Below are 13,882 nucleotides of genomic sequence, written 5' to 3' on the forward strand. Positions count from 1 at the left end.
ATGCGTCCGGGGAGAAATAGACAGGACAGGAGCCTAGATTAATTCGAAATCGTATGGGGTTGTGTGGTTATCCCTGGGACCAGTGTGCTTGAGGAAGCATTTCAGCTAATTTCAAAGGGTAACAAAGAACTTATAGCAGAAGAAAAAGTTCAAGAAACTTGACTTGACAACATCCGGAAGAGCCTTAACGACAATAAAGAACAATTTAGTAATTAGCAAGGCGAAGTGTTTGAAATCGGTACCGAGTCTGGATTTGCTCCTTCAAGTTTACCTCACTCGCGTCTATCATGGATAGACTTCATAGTCATTATTTTAGTCAGTTTAAGCTAGTGTTATAGTTACGTACACAAAACATGTATAGTATATGTATAATATAAGAGCTGGTGCGAAATAGATCTGATGCAGCATAGTAAACATAAGTTCTGGATCTTCGAAATTGTACTCGAATGTGTTCAATGTAAATTCAAAGCCAAATGTAGGCTGCAGTTTCGTAGGAGGTCGGCCAGCTGGGAGGATCGGATCGGATCGAATCCGCGTAAGGCCTATTTCACACGAACTGTATGTACTTAGATCGTAAATGTATAATTAGAGTTTTTATAAATACATGCACTTAACTATTACAAAGATTAGTCAAATTTGTCTATTGATCGATTTGTGGATCAGTTGTGTATATATAAAAGATTGCCGTTTTGGTATTTGTTTTTGTTTCTGTTTGTTGATCTGTCACTACCCTGCGAGGCCCCATCGGCCCCGACCCCGTCCCCCGCCCCGGCCCGCCACGGCCCCGGCACCAAGCTGGAAGACCCCAACGATTGTTATGCATTTTGTTTTCGATTCGAAGCGTACGATGGAAGTGCTGTGAAATTAGCCCCACGTCTCTGTTTGGGACCTATTCCACGCAAAGGTATCGATAATATAATCGAGCTTAGCATTTATCTACCGATTGCAGGCAGGTGCAGTTAAATCGATTTCAATTTGGGCTATGACATCATCGATATCATTATGCAGGCTATGCTACTGCTTAGGTTTTGCGCTTCTGCTCAAGCTGCTGCTGCGGCAGTTCCTCCTGGAGCTGCAGAATGTGCTCCAGCGGCTGCGGCTTACCATCCTTGTCGATGAGTGCGGGCTTGACTATACCCCCCTGGCGGAGCTGCTCGATGAGATTGACCAGCTGGAGCGCCTCGCTCTCCTTCTGCTCCTCGGTCATGTCGTCCAGCGGGTTATGCTTGGATTTGGGTTCCACGCAGCCGAGAACAGGATTAATACCCTGCTGGTGCTTCTTGTACTCCTCGGTGTCGCTGTCCTCGCTGTCCGATGAATAGTCGGCGCCCTCCACGCGGCGGCAGTCGAGTATGCCACGTTTGGCAAACAGGCCGGCCGCATTGCCATATCCCGTGTACTTGATCATCCGGCCCACGTCTTCTTTGCAGAGGACAAAGAGCAGCTCAGCGGCGAGGTCGCGCAAGATCATTGCGGGCAGCGTAAGGAAGCGGCAAAGGTGATTGCGCAGCTCCTGGCCAATCTCCGGACGCTGGCTAACATCACGCAGTGGCGGTAAGATCTCCTGCCTCAGATAGTGACGCATAACGCGATCGCTGCGGGAGCACTTCACCAGAACGGTTAGCACCGGAGAGAGCAACTCATGGGAGCTGGCCTCGGCCTCTTGCTGGGCCAAGGCTTGCCGCAGATAGTTAAGGAGTACGGTCAAACAGCGCACATTGCGTTTCTCGAAGCAAAGAGCACAGCATTTGGCCGGCTTTTCCTTTGCCACACCCTCCACCGCCTTCTTGGGCTGCTCCTCGGCATTACTGCACTTGAGGGTTAGTTCGATGAGGCAGCTGCTGGAGATGTTGGTAAGCAGATTGATGGCATGCGTGACCACCGAGCGCTCCTTGTCGGTGGCCATCTTTCCGAAACGGAGCAGAAGCTCCCTGAGCACTCCGGTCAGATGCAAGCTCTGGATCTCGTACTCGTTGGGACTCTTATCCGGTGCACTGGTCACATTGAACATCACTTTGAGCAGCTCGCAGATGATGTTGAGCTGCTCCTCGCTGCAGCTGGGCTCGGCCAGCTTGTCATCCAGCCACTTGGTCATGTAGGTGAGGCCGTTGAGATCGATTTGGAGACGGGTGCGAGCCGCTGGCTCCAGAGCTGTGAGCAGAAACAGTAGCTTCATGTCGTAGTACTCGAGAGCACAGGGATGACGCATCGAGGAAGCCACCCGCTTTAGGATGGCGTCCAGGCAGTGTTGGCGCAGGCACTGCCGGCGGCAGTCCGCACTCTGGTAGACCAAATTGCACAAGCATTTTAGGGCTTCGGCTATAATGTCCGACTGGGCCAAGCTGGGCTGCTCCTGCAGCTGCAGCTGACCTTCCTCCTGCTGCTTGAGCTCGTCGGGGGTGGCTGGCAGCTTGAGGGAGCTGGCCTCGACGCGGGCCAGCCTAAGCAGCTGGCTGACCTCATGCTCGATGTAGTTGGTTTGCAGACTGAACTCGTCGCGGGTCAATATCCTTACCGTATTGAGGCACTGGGTGTGCAGGTGTCCTAGCTGCGCGTCGTCCAAGATCCCGAAGATGGCCAGCCAAAGCTCGTGCCATTGGTTGTCCGAGTGGAAGCTGTCAAAGACCAGAAGATCCGCGTGCTGCAAAGTAGTTTGTTGCATTGGACCATGGATCGAACGGATGAGATGAGCACGGTTCACCATATTGTAAGTATCCTACCTTTTTATTGAATTCATTTAAAATGTCTGGGATGTGCTCAGCTTCCCTGCCTTCTAGTCGTTTCAGGTGCTCCGCGTCCATGCTACCGACTTCGCTTTGTGCGTTTTTAATTAACGCTAATTGGATTTTAAGCAAATTTCAATTCTATGACAAATGAGAGAGAGAGAGAGTATGGAAAACAGAGAGGAATATGGCCGGGAGAGAGCGCAGAGTTGCCAGCCCGACTTATCGATACGGTCAGAGGTGGTGCGCAACGGGATATCGATATAAAGAGCGGACTATCGATAGCTTGTAATAAGCGGTTGAGTTCGATTCGGCTCTCTCGATTCGGTTTTAAACAGGCAGCTAATCAAATAAATAAGATTTACGATTTATTACAAAAAATACATATTCAGTTTATACATTTATGCATAGTGTATGCTTTGTGTAAAAATATATGTGTAAATATAAAATAATACGTAATATTTGAATTTATCTTCCTTGCTTTTTTCTGTTTTCGTAGCATTGCTTTGCTTAAATATTTATAGTTTTTCAGTTTCAGCTTTCTTTGCTTTACATATTACAGTAGTCGACAAACTCGACGGATCTAGGACGCCTATAGCAGATTGGATCCAATCTCACTGGCTTCCACTTCTTCTTTTTCTACAAAATACACGCACGTTTAATGCAGTCGAGAAACGAGGAAAACGTTCGGAAATGGGAAAAGAAAGAAATAAAAACATAATAAAAAATTAGAAATAAATGCTTGCTTATAAACACATATATGTACATATGTAGGTAGTACATTGCTAATCGATGCCAATGAAGATGCAGTATGTAACTATAATCATTCAAAACTAGTTTCAAAATGCCATTACATACATACATACATATGGTACTTACTAACTAGAACTAATTTTTGTATTTTCTTACTATTTTTCTTCATTTGTATAAACACAAAAGCGTACACTTCACATGCGAATGAGCCGTTAATTGGATTCGGATTTGGAATGTTCGGAATTTTGGCTTGGGACAGTCTTCTTTAGCATTAATACACTGAATCACTGGAGCAGTATGGAATGGAATGGATGGTATGCTGGATGGAATGGAGTCGAGTAGACGGTGTGCGTGTGTACGTGGGAGTGTGGGATGGGATGGATGTGTCTGTATCTGTCACCTCGAATTGAGTGAGAGCGAGCAGGGGCAGGGGAGCGACTACCGTGAAGCATTCGACAAAATAAATGAGATGCGAATGTAACTACGATAGGTAGAAAGAATATTTAAATGGCGTTAGCGTTCATGAAGCCTCGCCGCATGCATATCTTATAATTTATGAGATTTTTGTTTGATTTCGTTGGTATGCTTAACCGCGAGGAAAGTAGCAGGAAGGCCCGTGGATGGCTTGGATGCGAGAAGTAGGAACTGGGAGCGGGGGGTGGAGACGCGAAAATGCCATGCCAGAGGGTGCCAGGGGATCAATGCCAGAACACAGAGGGCGAGAGGCGACGCGAGCGACGTAAGCAGAGCCGGGTCGGGTCCGTTCGGGCTGCAGTTCTTGCATGGTTACAAAAGTATTTATTTGCTTCCCAGAAGCAAAAGCTATCTTCGGGAGCCGAATCTTCACGTACCCTTGCAGATTCTCGAACAATACTCTACTCTTTTTGCGGCCTATCTTTCCACCAATAGCAGCTCTCTACGATACAGTCGTTTTTATGGAACATGGCACCATATGGCAGTTTGAATGGAAGCAGACATAAGGACATGGCCACATCTAGTGGGCTTTCTATACTGCAAGGATATGATCAGGATAACATCGACAACAACGGCAGCGCAACAGCCACGAGCAGCTCAGAACGACAACGACAGCGAGAACGTGAACGTGAACAACAACTACAGTAGAAACAAATGTGATATTGGAATTGGGTTAAACTAAACTGTAGCACTGGGGGGCGGCTGCTGGGCCGCCGGCGGTATGACATTGGGTATGGCCACGACACAGGCACCGGCCCGGGCAAACGACATGGGGGCCAACTCGTTCCAACCATTGCGAACCGGGTCGTATTCCTCAACGCTCTTCAGCGCAGTATTGCCATCGTAGCCGCCAACGACAATCAGTCGATCACCAAGCAGAGCACAGCCAATTGCGTCCCTTCCTAAGGCCAGCGAGCAAATCTAAGAGCGGGTGATATACTCGTATACTCGTATGCGGAGAGCACTTTTATGTGGGAAAGACTTACCAGTGTCCAGGTATCGGTAGCTGGATCATAGCGTTCCACGGTTTCAGTGCGACAGACCATGGGGTTGCTGGCGGGGCAATCGTGCCCGCCCAATGCATAAAGGAAACCATTTGCCACCGTCACCTGAAAGAAATACGTACAAATCAGATCAAAATATGTGCATATGGATTCCGTAGTCCGTGCCCTTCCGAGACGACTTACACCCACACCACCACGACGCCGATTCATGGGCGCCAGCAGGCTCCATTTGTTCGTGTGCGGATCGTAGCATTCTATGGAGCGATGGCAGACGGAACCATCACGCCCGCCCACCGCATAAAGGCGGCCACTTAGCACCGCCACACCGGCGGTGGAACGCATCGAGGACATGGGCGAGACATAGCTCCAGGTACGAGCTATGGGATCCCACCTAGACCAGGGAAAAAAAAGGGGAAAATCAAAGGGGATTTCCAATGATTGGGAGCCCTGACTTACCGCTCAACGGTGTTTAGGTAGCTCCAGCCATCATGACCGCCGACAGCATAGAGCGGACCCTCGAGCACAGCCACACCGAGACCGTGGCGTGGAGTGGCCATGGGATTCAACGGGACCCAGGACATAGTATTCAGGTCGAGGCTCTCCACAGTGTTGAGGGTCTTCAGGCCATCACGTCCGCCTACCAAGATAAGCTTGTCCTCCATGACAGCGGCCCCGAACTGTAGACGACGTCCAGTCATGTGCTTAAATGGTGTCCACTTGTCCAGGCGAGGGCAGTAGCTCTCGATACTGATCGCTCCCTTGTGGGCATCCATGCCGCCGACAGCTAGGAGTCGGCCAACGGTTGACTTTCGGGGAGTAGTGCGCTCGGTGGCGATGCGGGAGCGACGCTCGGGCATTAGGTGCCACTTGAAGGCTTCCATGACCAGTTGCTGGCACTCGTTGGCATTGCAAACGTTCTCCACGTGGTCCATGATGAAGGACGGCTGCAGCAGCGGCAGCCGGACGAGGGCCAGCAGCTCGGGAATGTGCTGCTCCCGGCTGGGGGAGTCGTGCCGCACCCAGGACATAAGGCTGTGAAAGACGTCCTGCTCGGAGGGCACATTGAGATCATCGCTGCAGAGCAGCTTGCCCAGCTGGTCGGCATTCAGTTGGAAGAACTCCTGGTTCTGGCACACTTGCATGAAGTACTGGCACGTATAGGACTGGGCCAGGCGCAGCAACGTCGTGCAGCTCTGCTGCTCGGCGAAGAAAGCGAATCCCAGACAGTTGGACGGGTGCAGCTGCCTGGCCAGAAAGTTGCAGCACGCAGTCACTACCGCGGTGAGCTGCAGCAGGCAGGCCGTCGCGAGGAGCGTCTCCACGGTGTCTTCGCGCAGTTCGATGAATCCCGTGTAGCAGTATTGCACCAGAAGATGCAGGGCGTCGCCTGGCACCTCGCCGAGCGTCACCTCCTGCTCCTGGGTCTCGCGAAGTGAGCCCGTGAACATCGCCGAGAAGTAGGCACTGGAAGCCGATAGCACCAGTCGATGGGCGGGCACTCTGAACAACGAACCAAAAACCAAAAAGAATAAAGTGTTAAATCGTTAAAGTATCCTTCCCTCTTGCTATTTATTGATATATAATGGGAGAAGCAGAATGAAGTGCGGGAACCGGCTTCGAAGAAAGCTATCTATATCTAATATATTTGAGCTCTGTCTCCGAATCATCATTCGGATTCGGATTAGGACTCTGATCATTCCCAAACATAAAAGTTCAATATGAGTATAAGAATATCATACATTGTGTGTATGCACTGTCTGCATCCGAGTACCACGGTACCGGGGAGGAGGGTTTCCATGAAAAAAAAACCGGTTGAATGCACAAAGCATCAAAGGAAGCATCAAAGGAAGCATCAAACAGAGCTTCAAATGTACTCGTGTGTGCACATTTTTCTGCATAGATCGCACCATAAATCTTGATTGGAAATCGGGAAATCTACACATATGTATCTTTCCATATCGCTATCTTCGCCGCATTACCATTGTTCCCCTCTCTCACGAACATGAATACGAAACGAAACAGACTGCGGAACTGCATTCGCGTCTCTCTCTCTCTCTGTCTGTCTGTCTCTGTCCCTCGCTCGATCACTTGTCGGCCCGTTTGCTCAACTCTCAGCCGCTCAGTTGACTAGCCTCTGCTGCAGCTGGGACCCAGCTCCTCCAGCTCCTCGTCAGCTCTCGTGCAGCAGACGCAATTAGTGCGACGCGTTCGATGTGTGTGTATGAGTGTTTACTGTTGGAATCGCGTTGGGGACAGCGACTGACAGCGCAGAAAACAGACAAAGAACCCAAGTGAACTGAGCCGAAGTGAAGGTCAGTTGCGGGAGAGGAAGCGCCTGGGGAATGGCAGCAAGTGAGAGAGCGAGATAGAGAAAGAAGCATACGCTGGAGAATCGCTAATGAATCGCACAACGGGGATGTGGCTGTGGAGAGGCAAAGGCAAAGGCAAGGCAATTGGAAGGGGCCCAACTTTCCAATTTGGATTCCTTTGTCTTTCGTTTTCGACTCACCGCTTCCCATCGATCCCAGCGATTAGAGTTACATCGCACAGCTGCTGGCTTTCCACGTACAGCTGCATCCGCTTAAGGACATTGTCGGCGTGATCCCGGCAACGGAAGAACTCGTCCTGGCTGCCGGCGGAGTTCAGGCTGCCCAGGCTGTAGTCCCGGGAGAGAGACTCCAGTGTGCTGTCTACCAGCATAGATATGTGTCCCGATGTGGAGGCAGTGGAGTCCCGGCTGGGACTCTCCTTTTGATTAACTGCTGACATGATGCTGGATGCTTGAATTTGGTTTTCCTTTCCTTCTTCGATAGTGTTCCAGAGATCTGCCCCTGCGTCAAATGCAGTTGCAGTTGCAGTTGCAGTTACCGTTACCGTTGCTGCTGCTGCGGAACGTCTGCATTGGAGCTCTGTCTTGAACCTACTGTCGCGTCGCTTGTTGTTGTTATGGAGCGTGGTCGGTCGGCTTGTTGCTCCAACTATAATTTGCGTCGCGTTGCGTTGCAACAAAGAACTCTTGTCTCAATTTTCCTGTGCTTGTGCTTGTGCTGCTGCCGCTCTCTTCCTCTCCCTTTCCCTCACCCACATCGCTTATGTGCTGTGCTGACTGCGTCTCTGCTTGGTGTCTGCCGCCTCTCTTTCATTGACAATTGCAATTAGTCAGGAGGGTACGTACTGGCCAAAACTGCGTGCTCGATCTGCAACTGCGTCTGTGAAATGCTTATCAACAAACGTACTTGTATCTGTTTATATACAACCCGAGCAACACAGCTGTTTCTGCTACTTTATTTATTTTTCGCGACTAGAGATGGACGATGCGATACCTTCGATATCGGTAACCGACGTTGTTGAGTAAAATCGGTTGGAATTTGAAAGCGCGCCCGCCAACAAAATTTGGCAGTGCAAGTTCACTTATAAAGATTTAAGCAACGATTGGTCTAACACGAACCATCAGTACGGCCAAATCGGAAAGTTTGATGAAGAATTGATTGGTTATCCCCTGCTCAGGCAAGAAGTCCACGAGAGCATAGGATGGGCTGTGCACTCGATACAGGAATACACATTCCAGTAGTGCTCGAACAGGAACAGCTCCTTCTTTCAGCGGGAGCGGTCAGCATTGCTAAAGGCCTTCGACAGCAGTTTGCAATTAATGGACAGCTCTTGAACTTGGGCGTAATTCGTTAAGGATTGGCTGGATTGGCCACGAAACACGGCTTAAAACCCATTCATGCCGTAGGGACGTTTCACTTGAGTCTTCACCAGGGGTTTCGCGATGATTTTTGAGGTAAGATACTCACGAATGAAAAGTGAACCAAAAGCTGCCCAAGCAAACAGCAATCGTTTTTGAAGAGTTTTCGAAACAGTTTTTGCGTGATTTAACTTTGATTTTTTATTTTCGATTTTATAATTAGTTTTGTTTGCTTTTGTTGATTGTTGGTTTTCTCCTTTCGTTGCGGAGTAATGAAACATGAAGTTTCTTTGTAAAAGAGCAAATAGAAACACACAGAGACATCGGAAGGATTCGAAAGAATTGGAAATACATATATAACATACATATGCATGCGATGTATATCGATGGATCTATATATATATATATATATATATGGTATGTGTATATGATACAACAGTATAGTACTTAGCTACATACAAATAGATAACGTGTATGTGTGTTTTTTGTGCGTGTTCGTTAGTGAGTGCGGCACGGCGGGTGAGAGGGCCAATGGTGAGTGGTGGTGTGGTGAATGGGGAGAGCGCAAAACGCAAAACGCAGATCGGAATGAAACATTTAGTTGGGCGAAGTATTGCGTTTTGGTGTCGACGGCGGCAGGTCCATTGTCTTACACACCCATCCTGATATATCCACCTCCTCCACCTCCGCCTTGCGTATCCACGGATGACTCTTTACAGCAACAAAAAGAAAAGAATTCGGACTTCAGAGAACAGAACAACGATCGAAATGATTTGCGCAGCGGAACTGGTCCCGAATATACATACCAGCAGAGTCTTGAGATCGGCCCGCTCGTCGGGCTGCTTCTTGAGGCAGATGTCGACAAAGTCCTTGAACTCGCTTGAGAATGTCTCATGCTCCAGCTTGGGTGGCGGTTCATTTACTATATAGTCGAGCAGCTCGAAGATGGCCATCGCCCTCGGCTCATCTACGGGCTGATTGCTATCCTCGACTTTGTCGGCAAACATAGACGCTAAAGTGGCGGTGTTCGGCGGCGGTATCGGATACATGCCGATGGCCATCTCCACCAGCGACAGTCCCAGCGACCAAATGTCCGACTGTACTGAGTAGTGAGTGCCCTGCAGACGTTCCGGCTGCAACAGAAGCGCAGAGTAGAGTAGAGTAGAGGGAAGCGGATTATTTAGTGCACATTTTGGCAAGGATCGATCGGCAAGGGAGTGACACTCACTGACATGTAGCTGCGCGTGCCCACAAACGAGTTGGCCATTGAGTCAATCAGCTGGCCAGACACTCCGAAATCACAGATCTTTATCTCTCCGCTGCTATTGACCAGGATGTTGCTCGGCTTCACATCCCTGTGGATGATGGCGTGCTTGTCCCGCAGATAACTAAGGCCTTTCAGAACGGCGAGCGTGATGCGTCCCAGGATCGACTCGGGTATTCTACCGGCCCGCTTCAGTATGAGATCGAGTGAGCCGCCGTCCATGTATTCCATGCATATGCTAATCTCACCGTCGCTGTAGAAGGCGCCATAGAAGCCGACAATGTGTGGGAAGTTGCACTCGTGTAGGACCTTTAGTTCGCGTAGGATTTGCTTCTTGATGGCCGGCTTCACCTCCAGATGAATCAGCTTCCTCGCCATAATCAGGTTTGTGTGCGTGTGTCGGACTTTCATGACTACGCCGCCGTTCCCGGAGCCCAGTTCGCCCAGCTTCTCCAGGTCCTCGTCCGAAAGTTCGCCAATCTTCTCCTTCTGGCTAAGGAACACTTTTATCCGCTTGCGCTCCGTGTCGTCCATGTCCAGTCCTTCTAGAGTCTCAGTTAACGCATCAATGCTCGTTTTTGGCTTTCCCAGCAGGCTATGTGTTCTTTAATTTAACTTTTTAATGAATTTTTGCGGAACAAAAACGAAAAATAGAACTAGGAGCGAGGAGTTGGACTGGATTGGATGGGATGCGAGGCGAGGCGAGGCGATGGAGGGAAAGAGGTGAATGCAAGGCCAGGGTATACTCATACAAGGTACATTATCTAAGTGGCAGAGGACCCTCTTCTTGAGTAGCATAATTGCATTCAGTTGCACTTTTATGTATATGAACATGTACATACGTCCGTCGCTGCATGACAGAGAGCGAGAGAGTGAGAGCATGACATATGCTACCCGTAGAGGAGAGTATGTATGGCCCCACCTTGTATACGTTTACCCTGTGCCATCACCATGTATCCTTGTCTCTTTTTCACTGCTCCACATTGTTGTGGGTGGCTTGGGCTTGGGCGTATGTGTGTGAGTGCAAACTGCCAACGACTACGACATCGCCTACAAAAGCAGCACACCCACCAATACACCATTTCAAAACAGACCCGGCCAACTGTTCATGCCCAGCACTCGCTCCGGGTAGATTAGGTTGCCTCGTATCGATCATTGACAGCACCCGCCTTCTAATGCAACTGCGCTGCCAAATTTGTTGCTTAAAGCGACACCCTCTTCCATGGTATACCACTTGAGACCACACCGTATTATCGCCGAGATTACCTAATATCCCCGTACTGAGTGCTGGGTGTACACAGTGTGAGGCAGTCGAGCATTCGCTAGCCTCTGTTGACAAATGAAAACTGCGAGTTTTGCGAGAAATGTTGGGAATTAGAATTAATTAGAAAGAAATGCCATATTTACTCTGTGCCCGATGGTGTTTTAAATGGCGGCGTTGGGGCCACTTGTGCGGCTGCAACAGTTGCCTCCGTATTCACCGGCGGCAGCACCAGGTTCAGCTTGTTTTTCGACATTTCGGCCAAAATGCAAAAACACACGCACAATAACAACAATACGAGTGCGCTAGCAGCAGCGACGGGTCGGCGTTTTGCGGATGGCGCGGCGGGGCGGTGACGAGGGCCAGCTGCGAACGTCGATCCGGCAAAATTGTATAATCAAAATAAGTGCGGTGCGTGCGCTCCAGCCGCTTTTCAAAGGGCAAACAAGTATAGTTTTCTTTGGGATCCTGCCTGGAAATTCGCCGACACGGCTATACGGTCTTTTTTTTTGCTTTGAAGCTGCGCAAGTGAGTGAGGTCGGTGCCCAAGGAGTGGTGGCGATACTGATATCGATAGTGTGCGGGAAACTATCGGCAGTACGAAATTCACCATTCTAATCAACAAATAACTCAAGTATTTGAATAATGTGTGTTTTTCTTCGAATTAAAATGATGGACACAAATCTACTTAGCCGCAAGGATGTTTTGTTTGTCAGTTAAAGCCCTTTAACGATATATGTACGTGTTGCTTCCGCGTATCGATACACTCAATACACAGCTATTCCTATTCTCTCATGTCCGACAGCTGATGGGTGGTATAACCAAAACCGAAGAAAACCAACCCAAATTTAACTGTTTATCTTGGGTTCCGTTGCATGCCAAAAAACATGATAGAAGATTGCAAATGATCTGCTGGAGGAACAGCCGGATAGCGCACTAGCGATGCAGCTAAATCAAAAGATGGAGAACGATCAGCATGAGCAAAGCTCGTCGCACGAACCTATTGAGTTTAGTCCTCAAGCCACCGAGCTAGTTAACGTGGCCAACCAGGACTGTGATTCACTCGCAAAGCTGGCCTACAATCTGTACAAGCTGTCCAAAGACGACCACATAGTTATTGATCGGTAAGTAGTAAATGTCTTTTATGTAGACAACTTTTGACAATTAATTTGCGTCTATTGCCAGCAAGCGGAACGAAGTGATACGCACAGATTCCGTGACCCATCAGATGACCATCTACCGCTGCCTCGATCCCATCGGCATGGGAATGCGCCCAGCGGAGATTAAACACACTCCTCTCAAAGTTGGTCGCCCCCCGAAACGCATATCCACACAAACTACCTCAGCTGCTGCTGTGCCTCTCGGAAAGCCGTCACCTCTGCCACAGGCGGCAGTGCCGGCTGAGGGCACACATCGTACTCGCTCCGGTCGCCTGGTGCGTCCTTCAATGCCGCAAGCAGCGCCAGTTCCAACTGGCATAGCCTCGGAGCCAACATCCGCCCAGCTTCTGGAGGCGCTGGTGGCTGACCTACGAGACAAAGACTATTACGCTCCGATGCCAGCGCCAAAGACCTCGCCCGTTGAGGTTGGCGTATCTCAACGATCTGTGCCCAAGAACGCCATTTGCCCGGGCTGCAACAAAATCTTCCTTGGCCGCCGCATGCAGCGTCATTTTGTCAAGTTTCCCGAGCACATGCCACGCGCATCAGAGCCCTCGCAGCCCCCCCAGCAGGTTCAGCCAACTCAAGCTACGTCCCAGCCCCTTCAACCGTCATTGTTCGGACTTCTAACCACCCAGCTGCAGCGTCACTCCCACCTTAGCGAGGAGCAGCGAGCCGATCTCTTCTTGCACGAGTTGAATGACTTTGTGGTTCAGCTGCAGCTGCGGAGCACACGACTCATACGCAATACCTCCGGCCTGCATTTTGTAAATGCCCGTATTGCCCGCGTCCTGGGAATACCCGAGGGCCAGTATGCCTTGGACATGTCGGCGATGGAGTCGGCACAGGCACCTACACCGGAGCCAGAGCAACTGTTGCCCTCAGGGCCAGCTGTTGGCGGGGGGCGTAACCTGGTCGACTACACCGGGCTTAGCATGTCACTGGACGATACGCTCACCGATGAGGCGGCCCAGCGCTTGAATCTGTCAGCGGGCGGAAAACTCTTGCCACCGTCCGAGGAGAGCCTGCTGAGAAACGTGAGCGACCTGATGCAGCCCCCAGTGGCGGGGGCACCGCCCACCTTAGGCCATGGGTATGATCATGCCAGCGACAACGCCGTGGAGGCGCTAAGCATGAAGGAGACGCCCAATGCGGCAGACATTCTAGATCTCAAAGTCGACTTTTTCCAATTTAATCCGAATTAGCTAGCTCTTTTGGCTATAGTTTCGATGCATTTGATATTTTTTAAGATAAATGCCAGAGTTTGTAGCACTCCTTTTATCTGTCCAACGATTTCTACGGCTTTTATACATGTACATACACACAACGTATAGTTATTTTAATGGAAAAGAGAGTACATACAGATTTGAATCTAATACGAGAAGATGGCCGCAAATGGATGCAGTCACGGAAGGCCGAAAGTTTATTGAAATTATTTACAAAGTTCCCGACTGCCTCACGAAAGAAGTTCATTAAACGCTGGCCCATGCCATTTGAAAATTTGAATTTTAAATGGATGAGTAATAATCATTTCAAGACCGTTTCTTTTTCTTCC

The 13,882-nt window shown here is 49.6% G+C and overlaps 4 protein-coding genes across 4 annotated transcripts; 1 reads left to right on the forward strand and 3 right to left on the reverse strand.

Moving 5' to 3' along the window:
• Positions 1–212: 212 nt before the first annotated feature.
• LOC108164976 (synembryn) lies at positions 213–2,911 on the reverse strand. The gene is made up of 2 exons (XM_017300995.2): positions 2,721–2,911; positions 213–2,641 (listed from the first exon to the last, which is right to left on the reverse strand). Exons 1-2 carry the CDS (start codon positions 2,799–2,801, stop codon positions 1,022–1,024), a joined length of 1,701 nt encoding a protein of 566 aa, XP_017156484.1. The 5' UTR covers positions 2,802–2,911; the 3' UTR covers positions 213–1,021.
• Positions 2,912–3,098: 187 nt separating this feature from the next.
• LOC108164955 (kelch-like protein 5) lies at positions 3,099–8,228 on the reverse strand. The gene is made up of 6 exons (XM_017300961.2): positions 7,464–8,228; positions 5,411–6,454; positions 5,138–5,345; positions 4,937–5,059; positions 4,635–4,871; positions 3,099–3,362 (listed from the first exon to the last, which is right to left on the reverse strand). The coding sequence occupies exons 1-6, from the start codon at positions 7,721–7,723 to the stop codon at positions 3,273–3,275; spliced, it is 1,962 nt and encodes a 653-aa protein (XP_017156450.1). The 5' UTR covers positions 7,724–8,228; the 3' UTR covers positions 3,099–3,272.
• An 891-nt stretch (positions 8,229–9,119) lies between these two features.
• Positions 9,120–11,710, reverse strand: LOC108164991 (dual specificity mitogen-activated protein kinase kinase dSOR1). Its single transcript, XM_017301020.2, has 4 exons — positions 11,314–11,710; positions 9,871–10,510; positions 9,449–9,775; positions 9,120–9,353 (listed from the first exon to the last, which is right to left on the reverse strand). Exons 1-4 carry the CDS (start codon positions 11,421–11,423, stop codon positions 9,240–9,242), a joined length of 1,191 nt encoding a protein of 396 aa, XP_017156509.1. The 5' UTR covers positions 11,424–11,710; the 3' UTR covers positions 9,120–9,239.
• A 246-nt stretch (positions 11,711–11,956) lies between these two features.
• LOC108164982 lies at positions 11,957–13,833 on the forward strand. Its single transcript, XM_017301008.2, has 2 exons — positions 11,957–12,291; positions 12,353–13,833. The coding sequence occupies exons 1-2, from the start codon at positions 12,110–12,112 to the stop codon at positions 13,530–13,532; spliced, it is 1,362 nt and encodes a 453-aa protein (XP_017156497.1). The 5' UTR covers positions 11,957–12,109; the 3' UTR covers positions 13,533–13,833.
• Positions 13,834–13,882: the final 49 nt, after the last annotated feature.

Source organism: Drosophila miranda, chromosome XL (assembly GCF_003369915.1).
Source record: "Drosophila miranda strain MSH22 chromosome XL, D.miranda_PacBio2.1, whole genome shotgun sequence".
Taxonomy (NCBI): domain Eukaryota; kingdom Metazoa; phylum Arthropoda; class Insecta; order Diptera; family Drosophilidae; genus Drosophila; species Drosophila miranda.

Coding starts and splice junctions, on each gene's coding strand:
- LOC108164976 (XM_017300995.2), bottom strand. CDS start 2,801: ATGGACGCGGAGCACCTGAAACGACTAGAAGGCAGGGAAGCTGAGCAC. Junction 2,642..2,720: donor TAAATGAATTCAATAAAAAG/GTAGGATACTTA, acceptor ACTACTTTGCAG/CACGCGGATCTTCTGGTCTT.
- LOC108164955 (XM_017300961.2), bottom strand. CDS start 7,723: ATGTCAGCAGTTAATCAAAAGGAGAGTCCCAGCCGGGACTCCACTGCC. Junction 6,455..7,463: donor GCTGGGATCGATGGGAAGCG/GTGAGTCGAAAA, acceptor TTCGTTGTTCAG/AGTGCCCGCCCATCGACTGG. Junction 5,060..5,137: donor GGCGTCGTGGTGGTGTGGGT/GTAAGTCGTCTC, acceptor TATTTCTTTCAG/GTGACGGTGGCAAATGGTTT.
- LOC108164991 (XM_017301020.2), bottom strand. CDS start 11,423: ATGTCGAAAAACAAGCTGAACCTGGTGCTGCCGCCGGTGAATACGGAG. Junction 10,511..11,313: donor AAAACACCATCGGGCACAGA/GTAAATATGGCA, acceptor GTTAAATTAAAG/AACACATAGCCTGCTGGGAA. Junction 9,776..9,870: donor GCACGCGCAGCTACATGTCA/GTGAGTGTCACT, acceptor CTTCTGTTGCAG/CCGGAACGTCTGCAGGGCAC.
- LOC108164982 (XM_017301008.2), top strand. CDS start 12,110: ATGCAGCTAAATCAAAAGATGGAGAACGATCAGCATGAGCAAAGCTCG. Junction 12,292..12,352: donor GACCACATAGTTATTGATCG/GTAAGTAGTAAA, acceptor GTCTATTGCCAG/CAAGCGGAACGAAGTGATAC.